This window comes from Dendropsophus ebraccatus, chromosome 5 (genome assembly GCF_027789765.1).
Source record: "Dendropsophus ebraccatus isolate aDenEbr1 chromosome 5, aDenEbr1.pat, whole genome shotgun sequence".
Taxonomy (NCBI): Eukaryota; Metazoa; Chordata; class Amphibia; order Anura; family Hylidae; genus Dendropsophus; species Dendropsophus ebraccatus.
In genome coordinates this window covers 66074232-66087175 of record NC_091458.1, presented here as the reverse complement: position 1 = coordinate 66087175, position 12944 = coordinate 66074232, and the positions used below count along the sequence as shown (strand labels likewise).

Below are 12944 nucleotides of genomic sequence, written 5' to 3'. Positions count from 1 at the left end.
GTATGTATGTGATGAGAAGTTCACACTTTGGAGGTCCAGTTGTGCCGGAGATCCGTGAGGCTTGGGCTCTGATCAGCTGAGGATTCTCACATCACAGATGATAGGTGTTGTAGTTGATATAACAGTAAGACTTTAATCAATGGATGACGTGTTTCATCAAATGAGATCATCAGATCTATTGAGGATTCCCTTAGAAACACATTATCCATTGATTTGTCTTACTCCTACGTCTACTACAACACCTATCATCTGTGATGTGAGAATCCTGACTCAGCTGATCAGCGCCCAAGCCTCACGGATCTCCTGCACAACTGGGACCTCCAGAGTGTTAACTTCTTCTCAACTATTGTACCGACTCAAGAATAAAGATATAAGCAGCAGACACAGACACAAGTGGGATAATGCCCCCCTCCGGAGCAGCAGCAGTATCAGTGATAGGTAGGATTATGCCCCCCTCACCAGACTGCACCCCCTCCGGAGCAGCAGCAGTAGTATCAGTGATAGGTAGGATAATGCCCCCCTCATCTGACTGCACCACCTCCGGAGCAGCAGTATCAGTGATAGGTAGGATTATGCCCCCCTCACCAGACTGCACCCCCTCCGGAGCAGCAGCAGTAGTATCAGTGATAGGTAGGATAATGCCCCCCTCATCTGACTGCACCACCTCCGGAGCAGCAGCAGTAGTATCAGTGATAGGTAGGATAATGCACCCCTCATCTGACTGCACCCCCTCTGGAGCAGCAGCAGTATTAGTAATAGGTAGGATAATGCCCCCCCTCACCAGACTGCACCCCCCCTGGGGCAGCAATATCAGTAATAGGTAGGGTTATGCCCCCCTCACCAGACTGCATCCCCTCCGGAGCAGCAGTATCAGTGATAGGTAGGATTATGCCCCCCCTCACCAGACTGCACCCCCTCCGGAGCAGCAGTATCAGTGATAGGTAGGATTATGCCCCCCCTCACCAGACTGCACCCCCTCCGGAGCAGTAGTATCAGTGATAGGTAGGATTATGCCCCCTCACCAGACTGCACCCCCTCCGGAGCAGCAGCAGTATCAGTGATAGGTAGGATTATGCCCCCTCACCAGACTGCACCCCCTCCGGAGCAGCAGCAGTATCAGTGATAGGTAGGATTATGCCCCCCCTCACCAGACTGCACCCCCTCCGGAGCAGCAGCAGTATCAGTGATAGGTAGGATTATGCCCCCCCCCCCCCTCACCAGACTGCACCCCCTCCGGAGCAGTAATATCAGTGATAGGTAGGATAATACCCCCCCTCACCAGACTGCACCCCCTCCGGAGCAGCAGTATCAGTGATAGGTAGGATAATACCCCCCTCACCAGACTACACCCCCTCTGGAGCAGCAGCAGTATCAGCACTAAAGTAGTAAAAATTCTTGTGATTTTATTCACACCCTCTAGCGCGATGTTTCGTTTTAGCTCTGAGTAAGGCAAAACATTGCACAAGAGGGAGTGAATAAAGTCACAAGATTTTTGACTACTTTGCTGCTGTCTTCGCTGCTGAATTATTGTACCAAGTCTCCTGGTTCCGTTGAAAGGGCTGCAAGCGGCATCAAGGTGTACAAACCACCGCTAAAGTGACTGGCGGTGTTGGGCTTGTAGCATGATCGCCCAAGGTGAGCAGCAGGTTTAGCCACTTACACACATTTGTTCTGCAGTAATACGCTATGTGCGCCGCATGGTGTTCTCTCTTCTACTAGTAGATGTATAAAATGGCAGATTACATCTTAAAGCCAGGTTTACACGCTGACCACTGATATGCCTTTCATGATGGTCCTTTAAAGTCTTATTCCAGCCCAACACCTTATGGTGAGGCTAGAATAAACCGTCATGGGTCTCCTCTGCTGGAGATTGTAATAGAGGAGCAGACTAGATGGTCATTTTTTCCTTCATCTTCTGAGGCTGTGTTCACACATGACATTTTTTATGTGTTTTTACAGCAATATTGTTGGAATTTCATTAAAGTTTCTACATAAGTGGTGCAGTTTTACCACAACTGCATAAATCAGTAACAACTGTATAAGTGACTGGCAGTGCACTAGCATTGCTGGTCACATACACAGCTCCATGCAAAGTCGCTGTACTAACGTGAAAGGTTTGGCGCTGATTATGTCTTTATATATTGGGTGGGCCCCAAGAATCAATTTCCCTGGTGGGCCAAGGTACCCCAGTCCGACACTGCACCCAACCCCTATCTCCACCAATATCATCTGTCAGTGGAAGGTCAGGAGAGCCCCATGCACACTATACAGACTGCCGGACCTGATGACAGTGGCAGGTATGGCCATCAAAAGACTGTATCTATGTTTTCCAGGACTCCCTAGGGCTGCATCCAACTTTGTCAGCCACCGGTAATCAATTGCTGTACATCTCTGATTAAGGCCCAAGAAATTGGAGTGGTCTTTTCTTTTTATTCCAGGAAACTAGTCTTTTTTCCAGGTTATTCACACATGACAAACATATACACAGATACTGTCTGAAAACAGCTCCTTATGATATAATATGTTGCTCACTTTCAAGTCAAGAGAAGCATGTAATCTTATCTGCTGATAACCTTGTTTGGTACTATATAATCTACAGGTAAATATTTTCTCTGTTTTAATTGTAGTAGATAGCAATGAAGTTCTTAGCAATAAAGTTTTTATGAGTTTACAAAATAAAAGTTCCCATACACTTCAGGTAAAAGTCAGCCGAATGCCAACTGTCATCCTAATGTGCATTGGGGTCTGCACACTCTCCCCTGACAGATGATATCAGGAGAAAGAAGGGTTAAGCATTTTGGATTACATCCTACCCTCCCTTTTGTTCTCAGAGAGATAAGTTACCACCAGAGCTGTTTGTCTGTCATTGACAACACATGAATGTTTGGTTGTCAACTGAACAAATGATTTTGTGACTGGGCTCCTTTTCTGTATCTCCAGAATAGGAAGTGTCAGCTTAGTATTAGGCTTAAAGGGGTAGTGCGGCGGTAAAGAATTATTGACAGAATAACACACATTACAAAGTTATACAACTTTGTAATGTATGTTATGTCTGTGAATGGCCCCCTTCCCCGTGTCCCACCACCCCCACCCGTGTACCCGGAAGTGTGGTGCGCTATACATACCTGTCACGTGCCGACTCGCCTCCGATCTTCAGTCTGCGATGTCGTCTTTGGACGTCTTTAGATGCTCAGCCGCGATTGGCTGAGCACAGTTATGCACAGCCAATCGCGGCTGAGCAGCCGATGACGCTGCAGAGGGCGGCCGGCACTCAGGACGCTCGGAGGGATTCGGCCAGGCCGTCCGAAGATGACATCGCAGACTGAAGATCGGAGACGAGTCGGCACGTAACAGGTATGTATAGCGCACCACACTTCCAGGTACACGGGTGGGGGTGGTGGGACACGGGGAAGGGGTCCATTCACAGACATAACATACATTACAAAGTTGTATAACTTTGTAATGTGTGTTATTCTGTCAATAATTCTTTACCGCCGCACTACCCCTTTAATAGCCAGGGTGAAAACTGCAATATTTAAATATTAATATTTTCTGATGATACATTCCCTTTACGTGTAGAATTAACTACCAGTGTTAATGGTTTATCATGTATCCATCCTTTTATGTGGTTTGTGCATGATGGATTATAGGGGTACTCTATCAAGAAAAGAAAAAATCAACTGGTGCCAGAAAGTGCCAGAGATTTGTAATTTACTTCTATTAAAAATCTTAAGTATTCTAGTACTCACCAGCTGCTGTATGTCCTGCAGAAAGTTGTGTATTCTTTCCAGTCTAGAGAGCAGGAGGGGTTCTCTATGAGGATTTGCTACTGCTCTGGACAGTTCCTGACAGGGCCGCCATCAGGAATTTCGGGGCCCCATACAACCAAAGTGTCTGGGCCCCCCACATTAATAAAACAAAAATTGTGTGTTCGACCCACGCCTTGCTGGGAGGTATAATTTGGTTCAGATCAATTCTAGAGAACTGGCTCACATACCCCATTTTCCCCAGTGGCTTAAAATGTAACCTCTGTTATACAGTTATAAAATTGTAGAAACTAAATGTGAACAAGGTGCAATTTAAATGTCACCATACAGACACTTACTTGTATAGCTGCCTCTTGTGCTCTGTATGCAGTGCATTATATTCACCCTTGCAACGTACAATTTATAGCGTGTCTACAAGCCCAGCGGGGCTCATTATGATGGAGACTAAAACTTATACAAGAGTGGGGTAGGGGTTCCCCTGTATTCAGAATGCTGTTGAGTACTAGGCAATGCCCCGTTTGGGGTTATTGAATTTCGAGGGTCTGGGGGGCTGTTTGATTTGTATATGTTCACCAATATTCCCCCCTCCCCCCCGGTATGCTCACTAACATAGAATATGTTGATAAGGCTAATATAATGAGGCTGTTCCATGTTAGTGAGCAATTACAAAGCCAGTGATAGCGAATACATGGCGGTGAGAACGCTTTCTAGGAGATCCTGTTTGTGCAGCAGAGGTGTCTTTATCCTGCTCTGCATAGACCCTCGAAATTCAATAATCCCAGACGGGGCATTGCCTAGCACTCAACAGCATTCTGAATACAGGGGAACCCCTACCCCACTCTTGTATAAGTTTTAGTCTCCATCATAATGAGCCCCGCTGGACTTGTAGACACGCTATAAATTGTACATTGCAAGGGTGAATATAATGCACTGCATACAGAGCACAAGAGGCAGCTATACAAGTAAGTGTCTATTTGAATTGCACCTTGTTCACATTTAGGTTCTACAATTTTATAACTGTATAACAGAGGTTACATTTTAAGCCACTGGGGAAAATGGGGTATATGAGCCAGTTCTCTAGAATTGATCTCACACACAGACACCAGCACACATGTATACAGACACCAGCACACATGTATACAGACACCAGCACACATGTATACACACATACAGACACCAGCACACATGTATACAGACACCAGCACACATGTATACAGACATACAGACACCAGCACACATGTATACAGACACCAGCACACATGTATACACACATACAGACACCAGCACACATGTATACAGACACCAGCACACATGAATACAGACACCAGCACACATGAATACAGACACCAGCACACATGTATACAGACATACAGACACCAGCACACATGTATACACATATACAGACACCAGCACACATGTATACACACATACAGACACCAGCACACATGTATACACACATACAGACACGAGCACACATGTATACACACACCAGTACACATGTATATATAAACACACAGACACCAGCACACATGTATATATAAATACACAGACACCAGCACACATGTATATATAAACACACAGACACACACTTACTCTGACCAGGGAAGCTCCAGGTCCCAGGTGCTGCAGTCCCTCTCCTCACACAGCGGCTCCCCGCCCCTCCCCCTCCTTCTCCGACATCCCAGCACAAGTGAAAGCAGGAAGAGGAGATAGTGAGGGGCGGGGGAGGGGGCCCTGTGTCTCTACTGCTTCCTGCCTGTGCGGTACAGCTGTCAGGAGCCTGTATGCAGGGAGGCTGGATGGCCGGACCCCCCTGGATCCTTGTTTGAGCTCGGGCCCCTGACAGCTGTACCCAGGGGCGTAGCTAAAGGCTGATGGGCCCTGGTGCAAAATGTTAGGTTGGGGCCCCCCCATCTCACCCGATCAGGCAAAGTCATATCTAACGTTATATCCAATTACTCTAATGTACACCATGTTCTAATGCACTGTCACTGCCTCCACCTCATGTACTGCACTATTGCCCCCTATAATTAATGGACTGTACTGTGTCATTGTCTAATCATTGTATTCCAATCTTTGACTCTCCAGCTGAAAAACTACAGCTCTCATCACAAACTGCCAGTTGGAAACGATGGGGGTTGTAGTGCTGCAACCTGGAGAGCCAAATGCTGCAAAACTCCCATAATAAACTGTCAGCAGGGCACGATGAAGTTTGAACTTCTGCAACCTGGAGAAATCACCTGATATCACCTGCAGTCCTATGTAACACCACATAACACAGTGGTATCTCTGAGTACAGATAATGTAGTAGATTTCACCTGCAGTCCTATGTAACAGCACAGATAACACAGTGATATCTCTGAGTATAGATCATGTAGTAGATGTCACCTGCAGTCCTATGTAACAGCACAGATAACACAGTGATATCCCTCTGAGTACAGATAATGTAGTAGTCTCCTGCAGTCCTATGTAACAGCACAGATAACACAGTGATATCTCTGAGTACAGATAATGTAGATGCCACCTGCAGTCCTATGTAACAGCACAGATAACACAGTGATATCTCTGAGTAAAGATAATGTAGTAGCTGTCACCTGCAGTCCTATGTAACACCACAGATAACACAGTGATATCTCTGAGTACAGATAATGTAGTAGCTGTCACCTGCAGTCCTATGTAACACCACAGATAACACAGTGATATCTCTGAGTACAGATAATGTAGTAGTCACCTGCAGTCCTATGTAACACAACAGATAACACAGTGATATCTCTGAGTACAGATAATGTAGATGTCACCTGCAGTCCTATGTAACACCAGAGATAACACAGTGATATCTCTGAGTACAGATAATGTAGTAGCTGTCACCTCGGGGCGCCCCTACTAAATGATGTTCTACAAAATAAGAAAAGTGCCATACAGTGACTCACAGGTGACGTCTTCTTTGATCTGAGGCGTCACTTTCCCTTTTCCTCTCCATCCGGCCCAGTCCGCCATAATGATTTCTTCCAGATATGTTTCATCTTTTCAGAACCTGCGAGACAAATTTCTAGCAGCTTCCTTTCCTTTTTCCCTACTGTAGGTTCCCATAGTAACTGCGCTGTTTGGTGTTATGTGCAGTAAAGCGAGTAGGAATGTGGGATGCCCCCTGTATGTAGGATCCCCTGCTGTGCCCCCTGTATGTAGGATTCCCTGCTGTGCCCCCATGAACTAATAATGCCCCCAGAGGTACCCCCATGAGCTAATAATGCCCCCAGAGGTGGCCCCTAATACACTAATAATGCCCCCAGAGATGCCCCCATGAGTTAATAATGCCCCCAGAGGTGCCCCCATGAGCTAATAATGCCCCCAGAGGTGCCCCCATATACTAATAATGCCCCCAGAGGTGCCCCCATACACTAATAATGCCCCCAGAGGTGCCTCCATATACTAATAATGCCCCCGGAGGTGCCCCCATGAACTAATAATGCCCCCAGAGGTGCCCCCATATACTAATAATGCCCCCAGAGGTGCCCCCATGAACTAATAATGCCCCCAGAGGTGCCCCCATATACTAATAATGCCCCCAGAGGTGCCCCCATGAGCTAATAATGCCCCCAGAGGTGCCCCCATACACTAATAATGCCCCCAGAGGTGCCCCCATACACTAATAATGCCCCCATACACTAATAATGCCCCCAGAGGTGCCCCCATACACTAATAATGCCCCCAGAGGTGCCCCCATATACTAATAATGCCCCCAGAGGTGCCCCCATACACTAATAATGCCCCCAGAGGTGCCCCATACACTAATAATGCCCCCAGAGGTGCCCCCATACACTAATAAGGCCCCCATACACTAATAATGCCCCCAGAGGTGCCCCCATATACTAATAATGCCCCCAGAGGTGCCCCCATACACTAATAATGCCCCCAGAGGTGCCCCATACACTAATAATGCCCCCAGAGGTGCCCCCATATACTAATAAGGCCCCCAGAGGTACCCCCATGAGCTAATAATGCCCCCAGAGGTGCCCCCATACACTAATAATGCCCCCAGAGGTGCCCCCATACACTAATAATGCCCCCATACACTAATAATGCCCCCAGAGGTGCCCCCATACACTAATAATGCCCCAGAGGTGCCCCCATATACTAATAATGCCCCCAGACGTGCCCCCATACACTAATAATGCCCCCAGAGGTGCCCCATACACTAATAATGCCCCCAGAGGTGCCCCCATACACTAATAAGGCCCCCATACACTAATAATGCCCCCAGAGGTGCCCCCATATACTAATAATGCCCCCAGAGGTGCCCCCATACACTAATAATGCCCCCAGAGGTGCCCCATACACTAATAATGCCCCCAGAGGTGCCCCCATATACTAATAATGCCCCCAGAGGTACCCCCATGAGCTAATAATGCCCCCAGAGGTGCCCCTATGCACTAATAATGCCCCCAGAGGTGCCCCCATACACTAATAATGCCCCCAGAGGTGCCCCCATACACTAATAATGCCCCCAGAGGTGCCCCCATATACTAATAATGCCCCCAGAGGTGCCCCATACACTAATAATGCCCCCAGAGGTGCCCCATACACTAATAATGCCCCCAGAGGTGCCCCCATATACTAATAATGCCCCCAGAGGTGCCCCTATACACTAATAATGCCCCCAGAGGTGCCCCCATACACTAATAATGCCCCCAGAGGTGCCCCCATATACTAATAATGCCCCCAGAGGTGCCCCCATATACTAATAATGCCCCCAGAGGTGCCCATAAAAAAAAAAACATCCTACTCACCTAATCCGGGCTGTGGCTGCAGGCAGCAGCTCTTCCTCCTCTTCGGGCTCTATCTTGCGAGCCGCAGGGACGGGACTTCCGGCAGGCATGTTATCACGCCTGCCAGAGAGGTCACGGCCCGGCCTCCCATAGGCTGCTGGTATGAAGTGCCGGCAGCCTATGGGAGGGAATACAGGAGGAGGACGCTGACAGGTCCTGCTCCTGTATTCTGATCGCTTTAATGTTCCGCACAGTGAGCGGAACATCGAAGCGATCAGTGCATCCCGAGAAGCTGCGCGGCCGCAGCTTCTCGGGATGCTCAAAAACAAGTGGCAAGGGGGGCCGTGCGGGCCCCCCTAGCGTAGCGGACGGGGGGGAGGCGGCCGGCGGGCCCGGCGCCCCCCCCTCATGTCTCTTAGGGTCCGGGCCCCATACGGCAGTACCACTTGTACTGCCCTATCGGCGGCCCTGGTTCCTGACATGGACAGAGGTAGCAGCGGAGAGCACTGTGTCAAACTGAAAAGAATACACCACTTCCTGCAGGGTATACAGCAGCTGATAAGTACTGGAAGACTGGAGATTTTTTTTTTCATAGAAGTAAATTACAAATCTCTGGCTCTTTCTGACACCAGTTGATTTAAATAAATTTTTTTTCCTCTGGAGTATCTCCTTAAAATGGATTTATTCTGTACTTGGCTTATTTAATGTGCACTGTTACATAGATTAGTTGTATTTTCATCGTAACATCAATGTATATATTTTAGATCTCAAAGTATTATAAGTTCTCACCTCCCCTTCCTTTATACGCCGCGCGCCATCATACAGCTGGTTTATGTTTAATGTGAACTGCTCAAAATCTGGAATAACACACTTCTTGCACACAACTTGTGTCAGTAGAACAATGTTACTCTGAACACATCTGCAGGAAAAATATAAAGGGAAAATATTTTACAGTTATATAAAATTACAGTCCGATAATTAATTTATGGCACAGTTTGCATGTTATTATTTTAGTAACCCATAATGAAGTGTATGGTTAAAAAATTGGAAAAACATTACCTTAAGCTGACCATACATGTTCTGGTAGAAACAGTTCCATATGTGTGAACGTAGTACTCACAAATAGGAAATACTTGCAGGTTTTCAAAATGTGTAATAGGCTCCTTGCATGTTAGTAGTATACCCACTCAATGTATGTCTCCATACATTAGTGCACAGGCAGCCACACAATCAATCACTTTTATCATTCATCCTCCGTGAATCCCCTATTACACAAGGAGATGTGTGGCCAACGATTATGAATTTCATTGTTCACTAGATAATCGATGGGTCTGTTACACAGGGCCTGATTGGCTGATAATTGCCCCATGAGACCCTACAAGCTGCTTTTACAACTAAAGACCATAACAAACTTTGAAACATTATCAATAAGTGTTTTGACTCATAGGACAGGCTTATATCGACAAGAAATGATTAATTCTAGTATTATACACAAAACAATTATCATTATAATATATAACATTATTTTGAAATATTGTTGTCTATGGTCGGCTTGAATCACATAGCTGTGTCTTGCAATCCATTTTTGTTCACAAATTCCTCTGTATCCCATTTTTAAAGTGTCACTGTCGTTATAACTTTCAAACTCTAAACCAACAGTAGATGTGATATAAAGCAAGTTTGCAATTTACATTCATTTTTTTTTTTTTTAGTTATCATTAAAAACATGGCACTTCCTGTTTTCTGGCTCTTTTTTTCTCAATGAGTCAGAAAACAGGAAGTCCTGTGTATCCCAGGCCATCTGAGCGCTCACAGAGAGAAGGCAGTCATGTGATTGATGGACACATTGAGCTGTGACTCTCTGTACTGGCTGGAATTCCTGTGTTTAGTCTGTTTTTTACAACCAGCACAAGTCAGAAAATCTGCCTTCAGGAGACTGGACCTGGATTTCTGGTAAGTTCAGCTTTGTTTTACAGCATGATAACAACAATAAAAATAATAAATGTAAATTGCAAACTTGCTTTATATCACATCTACTGTTGATTTAGATTTTGAAAGTTACAACGACAGTGACACTTTAAGGTTAGGATATGTAAACTATGATCAGTTTATAAGTAATAATATAAGTAGATTACTTTTGAAAAATTTCCAAGTCCATCGATGCTCCCATCATTGACTCCTGTACCGTATAACGCAGCATGTCCATACAGTCTTTTAGCCTGGGGTCCGTTGAAAGCAGTCCATTCAATTTTAGTGTCTATAATGATTAACATTAAGTCAGATATTACAATGAAGAATAACAATACTGCAACATTAGTCAAGGTTCTTTTAATACCTTTTAGTTGTTGTGGCAATTTTAAGTTTATGTTTCTGGTCATTACACAATTTTTTATTTTATTGACCAATTTTTAAAGCTTCAGGCATTACAATGACCAGTGAAGAGGAAAGATTTTTGCATCAGTGTACATTTAATCTTGTATTAAAGGGAATCTGTCAGCTCTATATCATCAGAGTTGCAGACATGGGCAGGAAACTAATAGGGAGATAAAATGCATGATACTTTTGTCTTACCTGGCGACTGTTAGTAAAGTTAGAAAATAATGCTTTCTTTCTAAGCTCAAGTGTTATAGATCCACCACCCCTCCAGGCCTTGCATAATTGATGTTCAGGACTCAGGACAGTGTAGGAAGCCAAACAGGGAAGGTCAAGGGAGGGAGGAGACGTTTATACTGAATCTTAGCATGACTGGTATGACACCTGACCTTGGAAAGAAAACATGATTTTATAGCTTTGGTAACAGCTTTACACTAAGAGATAGGTATCATTTTTTTTATCTCCCTATCAGATACAGTATCTGCCCATATCTGCAGCTATGTAAATGGTATAGAGTACCTGTTTTAAAGGGGTTATCCATTGACTTGAATAATCAGTAGATCCAGGAATGTATGGAATGCTGATGCCCATGTATGATGCGCTTCATTCATTCTGGGGGAATATTTCAACTCCATTCTCACAATTGATTGGGGGCACCAGCGGTTGGACCTCCACCAATCAGCTAGCTAGCCCTTGCGAATAGAAGATAACCTCTGATTGTGGGATAACCCCTTCTACAAGAGCTGACTGACAAAAGTGTCCTTACTAACAAAGTTGTTCTTCTCAAGGAAGGCTAGTTAATAAGGCATATCAAATAGGACGTTAGAGAGCAAGGAGCCATGCTGACCCAGGTCTGCCCTTCTTCGCGGGATAGTTGTGAAACTGTGGAAAATATGGGGAAGGGGATGGGGTATGTTTTTTGTACTTTTTTTTTTGTTATAAGGGTGTTAAAACCTTATCTTCTACCACAGGTGGGGTAGGCACTGTAGTAATATACATGAGAAAAAACCCCAATGTAAATTTTAACGTGTTTTGTTATAAGTGGTAAGCTTAATAAAGAAAAAAAAAAAAAAAGGAAGGCTAGTTAATGTGAATACTGCCATGATGTAAAAAACTTTCAGAAGACCTCAGAAGATGGGTTATGGGTTACACTTGAAGACACAAATGGCAGGAAAAGGATGACTAAAGACCAGGGTGTATATCAATCAATGGTTAGACAAATTTTCTATGAAAGAAGCAAAAACCACAGGATTAATAGGGTGAGCATACTGTTAAGATCACTCTAACACCACTACTGGCAATCTTGACTGAGGTAAGAAAAGACCCAATTATGACAGTAAGACCGAAGACTCTACAACCTAGAGAATATATTAGCAGGCTCATCCAACCCTGCCAAGGACCATCAGTGCATGACTTACGAAAACACCCCTAGTCATACACTTTTCTGTTTGCCTATATGCCCTAGTCTTACATGGCCTAATCTGAAAGATCTCGTCATTGAAGACCCAAATTGAATCATCCCAGCCGGTACTGCAGTAACGGCCACATGATCTTAACTGCAGTTGAATTCAAATTGGGGCGCATGAATGAATGTAAGTAAATGATTAATCATGGCTATGTTGCAAATTGGCAACAACGGCCGTGATTAATAATTTGATTTACGTTGTGTGATCATAGCCTAAAAGTGAATGTCAAAACTTACTGCTTATACTCTGTCGATTTTACCTGTAGATTTCCTGTGGTGAATATATCCAAAATTATTTCTACATTGGATACTCTACAATGTGGTTCGGTGCTAATTAAATAAATAACATAAATTATGTTTAAATATTTGGATTTGAGGTGAAATTACATTTTTGTGCAGCAAAAATCACAAGACTTTATAGAGCAGGTGCATCAATGTCTGCACTTAACCACAATTTTTTGCAAAAGGACCTACCTGGCATGTCCTCCCTGTGTGCAAAGCTTAACATTTATGCTGCGATTAGCCAAATATTAGGCTAAAAATCTATGTTAGCTCATAATCACATAGTATGAA

General features: G+C 44.7%; 1 protein-coding gene across 2 annotated transcripts in view; it reads right to left on the bottom strand.

Moving 5' to 3' along the window:
* GLS2 (glutaminase 2) overlaps positions 1-12944 on the bottom strand; it is a 79293-nt gene that overhangs the window by 47988 nt on the left and 18361 nt on the right. For both annotated transcript variants that reach the window (XM_069970457.1, XM_069970458.1), the window contains exons 3-4: positions 10669-10790; positions 9323-9452 (exon numbers count right to left, since the gene is read on the bottom strand). In XM_069970457.1, coding sequence (XP_069826558.1) covers positions 9323-9452; positions 10669-10790 — 252 coding nt within the window. The remainder of the gene's footprint in view (positions 1-9322; positions 9453-10668; positions 10791-12944) is intronic.